The sequence below is a fragment of the Tachysurus vachellii genome, chromosome 24, assembly GCF_030014155.1.
Source record: "Tachysurus vachellii isolate PV-2020 chromosome 24, HZAU_Pvac_v1, whole genome shotgun sequence".
Lineage (NCBI taxonomy): Eukaryota > Metazoa > Chordata > Actinopteri > Siluriformes > Bagridae > Tachysurus > Tachysurus vachellii.
Window position 1 is genome coordinate 12716269 of NC_083483.1, and position 14690 is coordinate 12730958.

The 14690-nt window shown below is 38.9% G+C and overlaps 2 protein-coding genes across 3 annotated transcripts in view; one reads left to right on the forward strand and one right to left on the reverse strand.

Annotated features, from left to right (window-relative positions):
• Positions 1 to 292: 292 nt before the first annotated feature.
• gyg2 (glycogenin 2) overlaps positions 293 to 14690 on the reverse strand; it is a 30083-nt gene continuing 15685 nt past the window's right edge. Inside the window, exon 10 of the mRNA XM_060860858.1 lies at positions 293 to 714. The gene's annotated coding sequence lies outside the window, so the exon portion shown is untranslated. The remainder of the gene's footprint in view (positions 715 to 14690) is intronic.
• mxra5a (matrix-remodelling associated 5a) lies at positions 757 to 12842 on the forward strand. Of its 2 annotated transcripts, XM_060860395.1 has the most exons (7): positions 757 to 1119; positions 1351 to 1554; positions 2351 to 2480; positions 2594 to 2984; positions 3660 to 7646; positions 8610 to 9531; positions 9835 to 12842. In XM_060860395.1, exons 2-7 carry the CDS (start codon positions 1376 to 1378, stop codon positions 11741 to 11743), a joined length of 7518 nt encoding a protein of 2505 aa, XP_060716378.1. In that variant the 5' UTR covers positions 757 to 1119; positions 1351 to 1375; the 3' UTR covers positions 11744 to 12842. The 2 variants fall into 2 exon arrangements, with proteins under 2 accessions (XP_060716378.1, XP_060716379.1); XM_060860396.1 differs by lacking the exon at positions 757 to 1119 and having other exon boundaries at positions 1308 to 1554.

Below are 14690 nucleotides of genomic sequence, written 5' to 3' on the forward strand. Positions count from 1 at the left end.
TATGACAATTGTTTTGTTGTATCTTGTAACTTTGTTGAAATTTGAGAATCATACAATAAACTAAAACATAGTAATAACAACAACAGTAAAATTAATATCAATAATTATAATAACAATAATAACAATCATAGTTATTATTATTGTTGTTGTTATTATTATTATTACTGATGTTGTTGTTGTGTATTTGGGTCTGTGGCACTGTTTGTAATTGCTTTGTTTTGGTTTTTATAAATGCATTTAGTACATTTATTATGATGATGATGATGATGATGATGATGATGATGATGATGCAGCACATATAATAAAATGCAGATGTACTGTTTTGAAGCAGGTGTATGATGATTTCTACATGAGACTCCCACTAAACTTGATGAACTTGCCCCTAAAGTGGTTCTCTATATCCTCACAGAACCTCCCAGTACCCCAAAGCTCAATGCTGATCATAAGTTTCCATTACCTAGCTCCAGTGCTAAAAAACTAAAGAAGGATTTTGACACCAAACACATCTTGGCTGATTGACTACACTGAGCTTAAGTGGAAAATGTGAGTCAATTTCCTGAATTGCTTCTTAGAGCACCCAAGCATCTTTTCCTCCCTGGATCAGTGTTTGAGGAAAGTCTCTCAGTTGTCCAGCCCTCAGTGGAAGTGTTTGGGGAAGGAAGGAGTGTGAAGCGCGCACTCAGCCACTCCTCCTCAATCCTGATGCGCACTCATCTGCCAGAAAAAAGAAGAAAAAAAAAAGCTCTCATAAGTTCTGTAAACTAAACGCAGTAGCAGCTGCGAACGAACAGACAGACTATATGGAATTTCCAGGCAGAAAGAAAGGAACGTATTTATTTTTATTTATAGATTTTTGAATACATTTGGCTTTAGGGCTGTTGCATTGAAGTGACAGTGGATGCACAGATTGTTTTTTTCCTTGAGGAAATGCTTTATGAATGAAAAGGTTTTTTTTTAAATTATTATTATTATTATTATTATTATTATTATTATTATTGCTTTGGTGATGCGGTCGACGTTGCATGGTGTCACTCGAAAGGAAACTGTTAAGGTGCAGAATGAATGATAGTCATGTTGAAATTTAGTAGAAAACGAATTTGAGCACACAGAACATATAAGGTAAGTTTTTTTCCGTCCTGTTTTATTCAAATGCTGGTGCAGCCGATTCAGTGCAAAAAAAATAAATAATAATAATAATAATTATAATGCATACTTTGTAGTTCATGGGATCAAACACAGCACCGTTATTTTACGCAGTGCATTTTGTTATCTTTTTGTTCTTTTGCACAATCTTAATGATTATCGTGGTGCTCCACAGTGTCTTTTTTTTATTTTTTATTATTATACAAGTTTGGCTGCAGCTGTGAAGCTGAAGATGGGCCACTGCGTAGCGCGCGTGCTGACTCTGTTTACGCTGGCGGCGCTGGCGAGGAGCGCACAAGGCTGCCCGCGACCGTGCGCATGCCCACAGCCCGGAGAGGTTCAATGCACATTTCGCTCTCTGCTCACGGTGCCCGCTGGCGTGTCCCGACAAGTAGAGCGCATGAACCTAGGGTAAGAGGGTTCCTCCAAAGTAAAAAGGGAAAAAACTCCAAGCTAATCAGCTCAGTGCGAATTCCATTTCTCAGTTTATTAAAGAATGATGCGTCATGCGTCCTTACCAATTAGGGTTCAATTTAATGTTGTTGAAAAAAAAAATGCAGCTTGTTATTTTGCTCAAGAAGTGAAACGTACAGCCTGTAGTATTCCTGTAAACATACTGATCATTACAAAGCACTGACACTGAAAACTCCTTCCATAAATATGATCTCCATCTGATGTTATATACAAGTTTATTATTATATCGTGTCTGCACACAAGTCACTGGTTGTAGGCTTTTACTATAGAAGCCATACTAGACGCCATATGTGGATGTTAATAATGCAGAGTTAATAATGTAGATAACCTACTAACTATTTAACAGCAATGTCATTTACTTAGCATAATTAATGGCATGTTCAACTATTTAAAGCTAGCTTCATTTGTTAATCCTGAACTGAGTGTCCATTTGCAACATGGCATGTTCTTAACTAACAGCCAACAAAAACAGAATGTTTGCACTTCTGTTTCTTAGCCACAAACAACGCCAGTATTGTATTCTTCATCATTGCTCATTAAAATGAACTGGTTTGACTATACACCTGCCTCCCCAAATGATTTAAACACAGGAGGAAGACACAACACAGCATTCCAAGTCAAGATTTAAAATTGTGCTTGAATATTTCATCTGCATATTTTTTGAGACAGAATATTTATGGTCCAGATCTTAGGTCTAAAGTATTATTGTGTACTGTAATTGTTCCTGTTTCAGGTTCAACACAATAAACCGAATAACAGGCAGCTCTTTCGCTGGTATGCGAAAGCTAGAACTCCTCATGATGCATGGGAATAATATACATAACATTCCTGATGGAGCATTTCATGACCTAATATCCCTTCAGGTGAGTGGAGCATATCAAATATGCATAACTGGCTCACTTTTTAGTTCTTATTTTATCAAGAGGAGATCATAGCTAACAAAATATTGCATTTTTCCTGTTGTATACCCTTACAGATGATGAAGATGAGCTACAACAAGCTGAAGATCATTACCAGACGCACATTTCAAAGTCTCTGGAATTTAGCCAGGCTGCACCTGGACCATAACCATCTGGAGTTCATACACCCGGATGCATTCCAAGGCCTCACCTCTCTCCGTCTGCTTCAGTTGGAAGGCAACCGTCTGCAGCAACTACATCCAGCCACCTTTGCAACTTTCTCTGTACTTGGCTACTTCCCTATGTCCACTCTGAAGCACCTGTACCTGTCTGAGAATGGGCTTACAACACTATCACAAATGATGTTAGCTACTATGCCTCAACTGGAGAACTTGTACTTGCATGAGAACCCCTGGACCTGTGACTGCAGGATGAAATGGTTCAAAGAGTGGATCTCAAATGCACCAGGTCAGCATCAAGAACTATATCAGTTATACTGCAAAACAGGGAGAAAGCATCACAGTGGTGTAATGGGAAGCATTGATGCCTCACAACACCAGGGCTCGATCATTACTGTTCGTGTGTAAGCTTTGCATGTTCTCATCATGTCCATGTGGGGTTCCTTTGGGTTTTATGGTTTCCTCAAACCTTAAAAAATATGCCAAATTTATTTGTTAAATTGGCCTTAGGTGTAAATGAGTGTGTGAATGTAGGTGTGCTCGACAGTCTGCAATGTATTCCTGCTTGTGCATAGTGTTCCCAGTATACAGTAGGCTCCTGACCCATAGCAAACCCTGACCAGAATGACACAGTATAATTATTGGGAATTACTAAAAGTGGTAGCTGTAGATATAGTACTTATAAAATGAATTACTGTGTATTATTGTGCGTCTGTAATACAGTGTATCTGTAAGATTATTACAGTGCTTATAACATTTGCTGAGAATATAACACTTATAAAACATGCTGAGAATTGAAAAATTATAACACTTATAAAACCTGCTGAGAATTGCAAGTTGTATGTTGCTATTGTATTTTCAATTTGATTCTATAAAGTTAATATGGTTAATTACATTAGTACTTTTAGGAGATTACAATGCATTGCCATATCTATTATTAATCTATGAACTCTTTTTTCGTCAGATGTACTCAAATGCAAAAAAGATAGAGCTTTCCCTGGAGGACAATTGTGCCCTGTGTGTTTCTCGCCTAAACAACTAAAGAAAAAAGACCTTCTGGAGCTAGACAACCCAAAATGCACCAGTCCGGTCATTAGTGCCCCTCACAGATCCTCTGCCCTTGACGCAGAGAGTGAACTCTTGACATTAAATGACTTCAGTCAACCTCTTGGGAATGCTTCGCTTGGCTTGTCAGACGAACATGGAAATCAAGTAGATCTGTATTGTCATGTCAATGAACCAACCAAGTCAACCAGAATAAACTGGAACAATGTTAACTCATTTCAAATTAACACAAATGTCACCCTGATGTTAGATCTGGAATGTCCAATTGACAGAGGCACTTACGAAAAGCTGTGGAGGCTTGTTGCATATTATAGTGATGTACCTGCACACCTAAAAAGGGAGATTATGTTAAGCAAAGACCCTCATATTAGCTACAGGTATCGCCAGGATGCAGAAGTGGATGCCGTTTACTTTACTGGCGTGAAAGCCAATATTGTGGCAGAACCTGCATGGATAATGCAGTCAGCATTGAACTTACAGTTAAATAGACCTCAGTCCACCAGTAAAAGGGTTAGACTCATTCTCAGCACTCATCTATCAGAACTGGTAGAGTTAGAAGAAAAGAGGCAGCAGAGGAGAGAGTGGGTTTTGATAGAGGCAAGAAACAACACCAAAATATCTCAGGTTGTTGTGGTGGGCAACCCAATTCAGATGCAATGCAATGTGCAAAGCTCAGGGCACCCATTAATAAAGTGGATGCTGCCTGATGGGTCAAAAGTTGAGGCCCCATATCAAAGCAGTGATAACAGGATCACAGTGTCTCCATCTGGTTTATTGGCTATAACAGCCACGGATCACTCAGACTCAGGTGTGTACTACTGTATAGCAAAAGTGGTGGGTGATGTAAGTATACTTTCCTTTCGTCTGACAGTGGAAGACTCTTCTACTCCAGCTCCTGGAAGTGATAGTGTGGCTGAACCTGTGACGGGAGTCACTGGTGGGCCTGTTTCTCTTCCCTGTGTAACCTTGGGTTCTCCTGATCCAGATATAAATTGGATTCTGCCAGACAACACTATTATAAACACATGGTCAAATTTATCCAGGATGTCTGTGGCCTCAAATGGAACTTTAACCATTCGCAATTGCCAGCTTTCAGACAATGGTTATTATAAATGTGTGGCAGAAACTCAACATGGTGTGGACTCGTTGGCTACAAAAGTAACTTTGACAAGGCCTTCCAGAGGACATCCTATAAGGAAATATTCCAGCAGACCTCAGCCTGCAGAAGGAGTCTCAACCAAAATAAAAGCTCCAATAAACAATGATGTAGAGGCATCTGGGGACAATGACAATGAAGGGCCTGAAGCAAAAGCTTTTGAAAGAGTGGATAGCTCTTATAAAAGGAGAATTCCAAGTGCTCCCGTTCGGGGTGGGCATCCGACCAGAAAAGTGTGGAGACGTCCTCCCTTGCAGAGAAGACGAATAATCCCTACTGGAGCTGACAGGAGTAACCTGACAGAAACAAGGAGAAGAATCAATGTGTCAAAAGGCCCAATAGATCCAGAACATTGGGCTAACATTCTGGCAAAAGTCCGCAGCAGTGGTGATAATGCAAAAACAACTACAACTGTAAGTTCTGGTCTGGCTAGCACAAATAGTTCACATCAGCTCGACAATGGCATCACAAAGCACTTGGGATTGATAACAGACAGAAGTACAAGTGGAGCAATACCACAAAAAGAATCATACATGGCCACAACATCCAAGACACTGGTGCAAACCACTGAAGTCAGGCTAGATATAAAACCACTGGATCCTGAAGATCAGCTAAACATACCCTACCAAATCGCTGCTCCAGAAGTCAACCAAAATTCTGATTTGATAGATGTTGCATATACCACAATTGGTCCACAAACTACTACTCAGTCGTTGATAGATGTAGATGTTTCCAAATGGAGTGAAGTGAGAACTATTGAAAGCACGATTCCATATGAAACTCTATTTCAACAAAACCAAAGCCACATGCTGGGTAGCAAAAAAAATGAAACATTTCCCAGGGCTAGAGGTGATGACGATGACAATGCTGGTGATAAAGATGACAGCTTTTTGAAAAGGCATGGGGTTGAGGTTTATCAAGGAAAGTCTGACAACAGTCCAATATCAACCACATCTATTGTTTCTGAAGAACAAAACATGGCAAAGTATTATGCTACTCATTTATTTACTGACATTGCAAAAACTGCATTAGAAGAGAAACATGACAGTTCACAAATTACACTGCTTACCACTATGACACCAAAATCGCAATCCACGTTAGAACATGACAGAGGAACATCATACGGTAGGGCCTCGTCCAATTCAAGACGTAAGAATAACGGCAGGCGAAGAAAGCTTCATAGAAATAGAACAAAACCAAAACAAGCAAAATCTGCATACTTCTTAAATATCACTCGAAATCCCACTACTCAAACCATGGTTTCCGGAATCACCAAGATGACTGCAACATCTGAGCCAAAAATAGCAACATCTATAATGGCTATGAGCACTGAGGTCAAAACGGATACCAGTGTTGCATTTACTGACAACCAAGGAACATCGCTTAGTAAAACAAATTTGTCAAAGGGGAAAGATTCTTTATTTGACATCCAGAATACCATATCCTCTGATACTTCTGTCATTGAGAAAGTGTCAGATGCAGAGCCTACATCAATGTCATATATTGAAATAGATAGTATATCCCTAAAATCTACAGTGTTGTCAATGTCTTCATCACCATCCTTAGGTTTCATAGGACAATCAACCACACACCGAGAAAGTGTTTCTACCGTATCTCCTATCATTCAGACCACTCCATCTACTGACTATGAGACAATTATAAGCTTCCATTCCCTGACGGGAATGCATTTTGAAGAGGCAGAAAGAGAAAGCACTACAGGACACACCAGCACAAGGATAAAGTCTGACACTTCCCCTGAGAGTCCTCAAACGCACTCAGAAGCAACACCAGGTGCGGGCATAGATAAAGCAGAAAATCAATCTCAGTTCTCACTTAAACCTTTCTCTTCATCTGCTGTGAGAGTCCAGCATGAAATCATTGCTAGCCGTGACTCAGACATCCCTAGTGGGTCAACAAAAGCAAACATCTATGAGGGGGCTCCTGAGAATTCTCAGGTTACAACAGAGAGGCCCATAACATCCCAAAATGTTAAACAATCAGGTACGGTCACTACAACAAAAATAAACACTGCTAACAGAAAACAGGAAACAGTCTCTGGTAGGAAGGCTCAAATAGCAGAGGAAAATACTGTAACTCTGATGGAAGGTCAGCAGTACAGTCACCCTGTCACCACCCTGAAAACAACAACAACAGCAGCAATAGCTACTACTACCCCAAAACAACCAATGCCTTCAAAAACACCAAAGGAATGGAGACCCTCTGTAATCCTCCCACATACATCTTTCCAGAATATACCTTCCATTTGGACACCTGACAATTCAAATCATATTCCTGACAGACACAGAGAAAGAATTTTAAACCCTGAACAGAGAATCAGGTCACATAACAGAAAAAGGCCAACTGTATTTCATTCAACAGGTCTATCAGAATTAGATACAAGTGACAGTGATTTCAGCACCCAAAAACCAAAACCACAAACCACACTTAAAGTTCCCACAACTGCCCCAGAAGTCCTCGTTCCTCCTCCAAGACAAACCCTTCCTGTGCAGCCAAATGGTAGTTCTTCCTTTATCCACTATCCTACCTCCACCAACAGTGTGCATCATTCTCAGCAGAAGCAGAAGCCATTCATCTCATCTAGAAGACAGCCTAAGATTACCAGCACCAATATTAGCACAGTGACAGTACAGGCTGAATCAAATGCCTATCTGCCCTGTGTTACTGTAGGAGAGCCTAGACCCTTCCTCTCCTGGACTAAGATCTCAACAGGTATGCAATCCTTTATTCCAAAATGGTACACATGCACATTAAATACGTCTAAAATCTGATAAAGTTTATATTATACAAAGTGGACTCCAGAATATGGTAAAGTTGCTAACAATATCTGTATTTGTAAATCATTATTTATATTTTGCCATGGCATAAAAGATAATACAGTCAGTACTGTAATATGATCATTTTTAATATTATTTACAAAAACAACAACTAAGTTTCACAGATTGCAGTGTCTCTGTAAAAGGGGATACAGTAATTTGGCTTTGCATGTTAATTTAAAACAGCTGACTAAACCATTTTGAATTGAGAGATATCGATTTATGACAGAAATGATTTCTTTGAAATCCCACAGTTACCACATTTAGCTAGAATTGTATATGATGTAATTTCCCTAACTTACCTCCTAACAGACCTCATCATCTGGAAGGAATGCCCTTAGTGGTTTATATTGGAAACTCAAAACTATTTGTTTCTGTAAAAAGACCTTAATGTTTTGGTTTATGTTCAGTTTTCAGCTGAATTAATTTAAGCTGTGAACAGAATGTGGCAAAATCTCTAAAAGACAGATATTTCAGTTAATGCATAAATATCTTTATGCACATTTAAGATATAAAAAACACATTAAAATCTAAACATTTATTAAGTAAACATTATGTAAAATGTTAAGGTAATAGAGAATCAGTGCCATATATTGGTGGATTAACTCTCTATGTTTTAATAATCTTTGTTTTCTGACATTCTACCACTGCTAAATCAGAGGCATCAATATTAAATTAAATTGACAGCAAAATCTTATTACTATTATATCATATACCAAAATATTTTTATAGGCACTGTCATCTGGACAATATCTGGTATCATTTTTATTGTGATTAAATAACTGGACACATATTTTTTCAATTTATTATTATAACCAATATGCAATCTCCTGATTAATGCCACTGTATCCCTCTGTAGGAGCCAGTATTACCCAGAATACTAAGATTCAGCGATTTGAAGTCCACCCTAATGGCACCCTCACTATCCGCAATGTACTTCCTTTAGACCGGGGGCAGTACCTCTGCAGTGTCCGGAACCAGTATGGACAAGACAAATTGGTGGTCACATTGATAGTCTTAGCTGAACACCCCAGGGTGTTTCAGCCACGCTATCAAGACATAACCAAAAACCTGGGAGACACCATTGATTTTGAATGTCTCTCCCAAGGAAACCCTTATCCTCGCACTACATGGGTGCTCCCTAATAAGGAAATAGTACATATGGACGCTTCCTCCCTTGGTGCACATGAACAACGAGTTTCAGTTTTAGCCAATGGTACACTCCGGATTAAATCTGCTACATACACCGATCATGGGATTTATAAGTGCATTGCTAGCAATGCAGCTGGTGCAGACTCTATATCTGTTCGTCTCACAGTTGCTGCTTTACCGCCAGTGATACAACAAATGAAGAATGAGAATATTACTCTCCCAGAAGGCAGCACAGTCTACCTGAACTGCAGTGCCAGAGGTGTTCCTCCCCCTACAATAAGCTGGTCTATGTCCAATGGTCTGCAGCTTCGTTCTTCAGAATTTGTTAGTGGCCTCAACCTCTTTGTTTTCAACAATGGGACCCTGTACATTCGTGGGTTGGGTGCAGCAAATGCAGGGAAATATGAATGCATAGCCACTAATACACTTGGGATTTCATCCAGAGCTGTAATGTTGACAGTGAACAAATCTATTGCATCAGCCAGAGCCAGAATTACTTCCTCATCTCCACAGAAAACAGATGTAATCTATGGTGGAAAGCTGCAACTAGACTGTGTTGCATCAGGAGATCCAGAGCCTAGGGTCATCTGGAGGACGCCATCCAAAAAACTTGTAGATGCTCATTATAGGTAAGAAAAACAAATTAATTAACTCAGTCACATAAAAGCAGTTACATACACCTTCCATACAGAGGCATTCAGTCAATAGTATTTTGATAGACTTGAGAAAATGACAACAACTACAAACTGATCACAACTTATACCATAACTTCCTAACAAATAACAACACTGCTTTTGGATCCATGGTTTGATCTTGAGCATTTGTTATTGTCTGTGCAGAATTTGACATGTTGTACCTATTATATTATTTCACATTGTTTATCCACTTACTCACTTTACCATATTAAGACTTTAAAATTCTTTCTTCTCCAGTTATGACCCACGAATCAAGGTGTTTGCCAATGGTTCACTGTCTATCCACTCTGTAACTGAGAAAGATGAAGGTGACTATCTGTGTGCAGCACATAACAAAATGGGAGATGATTATGCACCCCTTAAGGTCAATATCTTGACAAAGCCAGCAAAGATTGAGCAGAAGACACAGTTCAACCAGAAGGTGATCTACGGTGGTGACCTGAAAGTCGACTGTGTTGCATCCGGATTACCAAACCCAAAGGTCCAGTGGGCTCTGCCTGATGGCACTATGGTCAACAGCATTATGAAATCTGACAGCAGCAGTGATAGTCCAAGTAGTAGGTATGTGGTTTTTGACAATGGAACCTTATACTTTAATGATGTGGGGATGCATGAAGAAGGTGATTACACATGCTATGCTGAGAACCAGATTGGTAAGGATGAGATGAAAGTACATGTCAAGGTGGTGGCAGATGTACCTATGATCAGAAACAAGACCTTTGAGGTAATCAGGGTAATGTATGGAGATTCTGCCTCACTGAAGTGTTCTGCCAAAGGAGAGCCTAACCCTCAGATACTGTGGTTCTCTCCAACAAATAGAGCAATTCCTTCTGCCTCAGACAAGTACTTGATCCATAATGATGGTACACTGGTCATTCAGAAAGTGCAGCGCTTTGATGGTGGGAACTACACATGTCTAGCCAGGAACAGTGCAGGACAAGATCGTAAAGTAAACAAGCTGGAAATCCTGGTATCACCTCCAGCTATCAATGGTCTAAGAGGCTTCACAAGCTCTTTGAAAATATCTGCTATGAAGAATCAAAGGAAATTGATCGATTGTGATGCTTCTGGTACTCCTGTACCTTATGTGCTATGGGTTTTCCCAGAGAATGTTATTCTGCCAGCACCATATTATGGAAGCCGAATGACAGTCCATCGAAATGGCAGTCTTGATATTCATTCATTGAGGGTAACCGACACAGCAAAATTAATCTGTATTGCTCGTAATGAAGGTGGAGAAGCAAGGCTCATGGTACAACTTGATGTGATGGATGTTATAGAAAGACCGAAACTCAAAGGTCCTAAAACAGAGTCTCTCTCTATAACTGTTGGTAAGACAATGATGCTAAATTGTTCTATTGAAGGTACTCCAGCACCACAATTGACCTGGGTTCTACCTAGTGGTTCTCTGCTAATTAGAGGCTCTCAAAATAACAAGTCCTTCCACAGGTCTGATGGGATTTTGGTAATTACTAACCCAGCTGTGTCAGAGGCTGGAACGTATCAATGTTTGGGCCGCAATGCTGGTGGACTGGTTGAAAGGACTGTGGTGTTGACTCCTGGGCAGAAGCCAGAGATTAATAACAGGTACAACTCACCTGTTAGTGTCATAAATGGTGAAAACCTGCAGTTGCACTGTCTGTCTACTAGTGATCCTGTACGTCTTACATGGACTTTGCCAAGTGGGGTTGTTCTAAACCGACCTCAACGGGCAGGTCGCTATGCTGTTCTATCAAATGGTACTCTTTCCATCCAGCAGGCTTCTGTGTACGACAGGGGCTCTTACACCTGCCGTGCCGCAAACGAATATGGAAGTTCCTTGCTAACAATCCCAGTGGCCATAATTGCATACTCACCAAGAATTTCCAGTGGTCCACCTCCTACCACCTATGCCAGAAGGGGAGTTGCTGTTCAACTGAATTGTGTAGCTACTGGTATCCCCAAGGCAGAAGTGGCATGGGAGACTCCAGACAGAACAAGGCTAATTGTCAGCAGTCAGCCACGCCTGTTTGGAAACAAGTATATACACCCTCAGGGCTTCCTTATAATCCAGAACCCTACACCAAGAGACACAGGTTTCTACAGATGCACTGCTAGAAATGTGATTGGGGTTGACACAAAGGGAACATACCTTCATGTGTACTGAGAAGCAATAAATTCAGAACATGTCCAAAAATCTGAGAGGTTCAGCTAATCCATAGATTTATTTCTAGCTATTTTTCAATGTGAACATGACTTGCTATCATTCTAGGACTTGTTCTACGGTGTTGGACATCACTTTGCCATTCAGTTTTTCTATCCTGTTAGTTATTGCAAATATCTACAGAGTTGTGCTATCCAATCATTCCTATTAGCCATTAACTACTAATCTGAAAATACAGTGTATGTTTTTTGACAGTTGTAAATACTACAACTGTTTTCATGGAGGTTTTTCTTGCTTTGTTTTTTTACTGTTGCAGACAGGGACAATTTATGTCAAACTGTATATATGACTCCTACATTTTTTATTTAACCTTGAAAAATAATCGGAGGATATTACTGACATTTTCAATATGAAACTCATATGAATCATTCAGGGATATTAAAACAGACAGCTAGATTACCTAATATCTTTAATTCTAAATAGGTGAAGGAAAACTGTTTAAGGGTTTTTTCTTTTTTCGCACATCAACCTTTTCTGCTCCCATATACTCAAACCTATAAAGGTAAATATATACTTTTTCTTGGCATTTTTACATATTTGCTATGACACGTTCACATTAGACTAACTTTTGATAAGTGTTCAAACCCTAATGCTGAAGAACAATATGCCCTCATTTAACTAAAAAAGCTAACTCTTTGTGTAGACTTTGTTGCAGTTAATGGCTTAGATGTGTATCCAAACAATACAGAACAAAAATGAGGACATGGTTGAGAACATTCCTCACATATAAGAATGTTCTATAGAGTTTCTTATTCCGTTTAGAAACAAAAACCTTTTCAGAAGTCAACATTGACTGAATTTTGTAGAACTGATGAAAAGGCACATGTTCTTTTTTTCCACGAGGTTGCTTTAACTTATTTGTATTTTTAAAGATTTTGTATTGAGATTTAATTTTATTTTGGATATCTGTAATAAAGACAATTAAAAACTACTTAAAAGTTAAAGCTGCTGTCAGTCTTAGATAATGGTTTCCAAAATTCTTTGGTAACAGGCACTAATTAACCATCAGTAGCAATAAACAGTGTGTGATTAAGTACAATTATTCAATTTATTCAAATGTGTGTTTATTTCAGTAAAGAATTATGGTATTTTACTACCTCTGAGGTAATTTGAAATCCGTCTAATTTGGCAGTGAAAACTGATGGAACAGAGGAAACAATGATATTCACCTTAACAAATTACTTAACAAGGAGTTTTCCTCCCTATCTGTTGTGTAAATAAGACAATATACACTATATGGCCAAATGTTCGTGGACACCTGATCATCACACACATATGTAGTTCTTCTCCAAACTGTTGCCACAACATTGTACACACACTGTCTATAATGTATTTGTATTGTGTAGCGTTAGAATTTCCCTTCAGTGGAACTATGAAGCATGAAATGTTCCAGCATGAAGTGTTCCTGTATATAATGCAAGACATGGTCCTGAAGGTGTGATGAGCAGGTGTACAACCTTTTATACATATAATATAGTTGTTGTGTGTTGATGAATTGAGCTTTCTCAGATGAATACCATGATAAAGTTCCAATACCCATGAAGCAATTTCTGGTTCACTTTGTCTACTCACTTCCCACATCAAGTTACAATGTGGTAAAAAACAAACTTCTAGTTAATCATGATTAAAGGGATGCTAATATATATTTTTTATTTAAAAAAAAATCTAAAGGCTTGTACATTCAAAATTGTAAGCATTCACAAGACTGATTTTCTATCATGTGAAGGTAGCAAAGAAAAATGAGGAAAGGCGTAATTTTTTTTCCTGAACTGGATTTAGGCCTGGACAATCAAGAGCTGAACGATCCTGGGGACACCTGGGAATATTGACTTCCCAGAACTGTGACAAAGTGGTCATAGGGTAATTATATTTCCTGAATGTTTGAGTCTAGCTGTCTAGGTTCTAGCTAGGTTCTAGCAGTTCCAGATTTGTGATTTTACACCTTGCCAAAAAGAAGGATCCAACTATTCTTATGTAACAGCAGTACCAATAACAAAGGATTTTCTCAATTATATCTGTATTTTCCAGCAGTTTAAAAAAAAATGTACCATTCCACAGTACAAAGACCTAAGATCCTCATATATTTATATCATGGTACTGTGCAAATGTCTTATTGGCAGGGTTAAAAGAAAATGAAGATGGACAATTGAAAAAAATCCCATAGCAGCAATTACCATTTCCGAAGCAGGCCTCAGTCCTGATATACCAATGTATTATATACTATATATGTAAGTAGACCATATAAACATTGCTTACTTTATAGCATGTTGACAAGCAGGAAAAGGTCCCAGAGTTGCTCAGGAAAAGGCAGCATTGCTCCATAGACCTAGGGCCAGTAGCATTAATGTGATGACTGTGAAAAAGTCATTGGAACCATAACACTTCAGCAATGCAATAGGAGAATTGGAGTCAAGTGCACATTTCCAATGTGTTTAATGTCACAAAACTTGTTTGCTTGTCTGTTTCCCTTAGAAATCCCAGACCACACATATGGCACAGGGTTCTTGTGGCCACTGAGCATTTTAGCATCTTGTTCTGCCCCATCACTTTTTCTTTTGCACAATATCAGTCATTTCCCTGTCTCTTCATCAGCTAGCTCTACCGATGCATGAGCACTATGTGTGACTGCTAATGAGTATGTTATGATAGCTAGAGGAAATATGCCAACGTTTAGATTTTTGAAAGAGAGCTTAAACTTAATTAAACCATTTTTTAGTTTTTATTAGGTTTTAGGTTTTATTATTATTACTTTATTGTATACTATTTTAGTTTAAAAAGGCAAAGTTCCCAGATCACATTGTGGAACTCTAGAAGCTGGCAATTCAGTGTATGCTGTGCATGCAGTTTCTCACACGCATTAATTGCACTGAAAGATGAGAGATCTTCAACC

Coding starts and splice junctions, on each gene's coding strand:
- mxra5a (XM_060860395.1), top strand. CDS start 1,376: ATGGGCCACTGCGTAGCGCGCGTGCTGACTCTGTTTACGCTGGCGGCG. Junction 7,647..8,609: donor CTGGACTAAGATCTCAACAG/GTATGCAATCCT, acceptor ATCCCTCTGTAG/GAGCCAGTATTACCCAGAAT. Junction 9,532..9,834: donor CTTGTAGATGCTCATTATAG/GTAAGAAAAACA, acceptor TTTCTTCTCCAG/TTATGACCCACGAATCAAGG.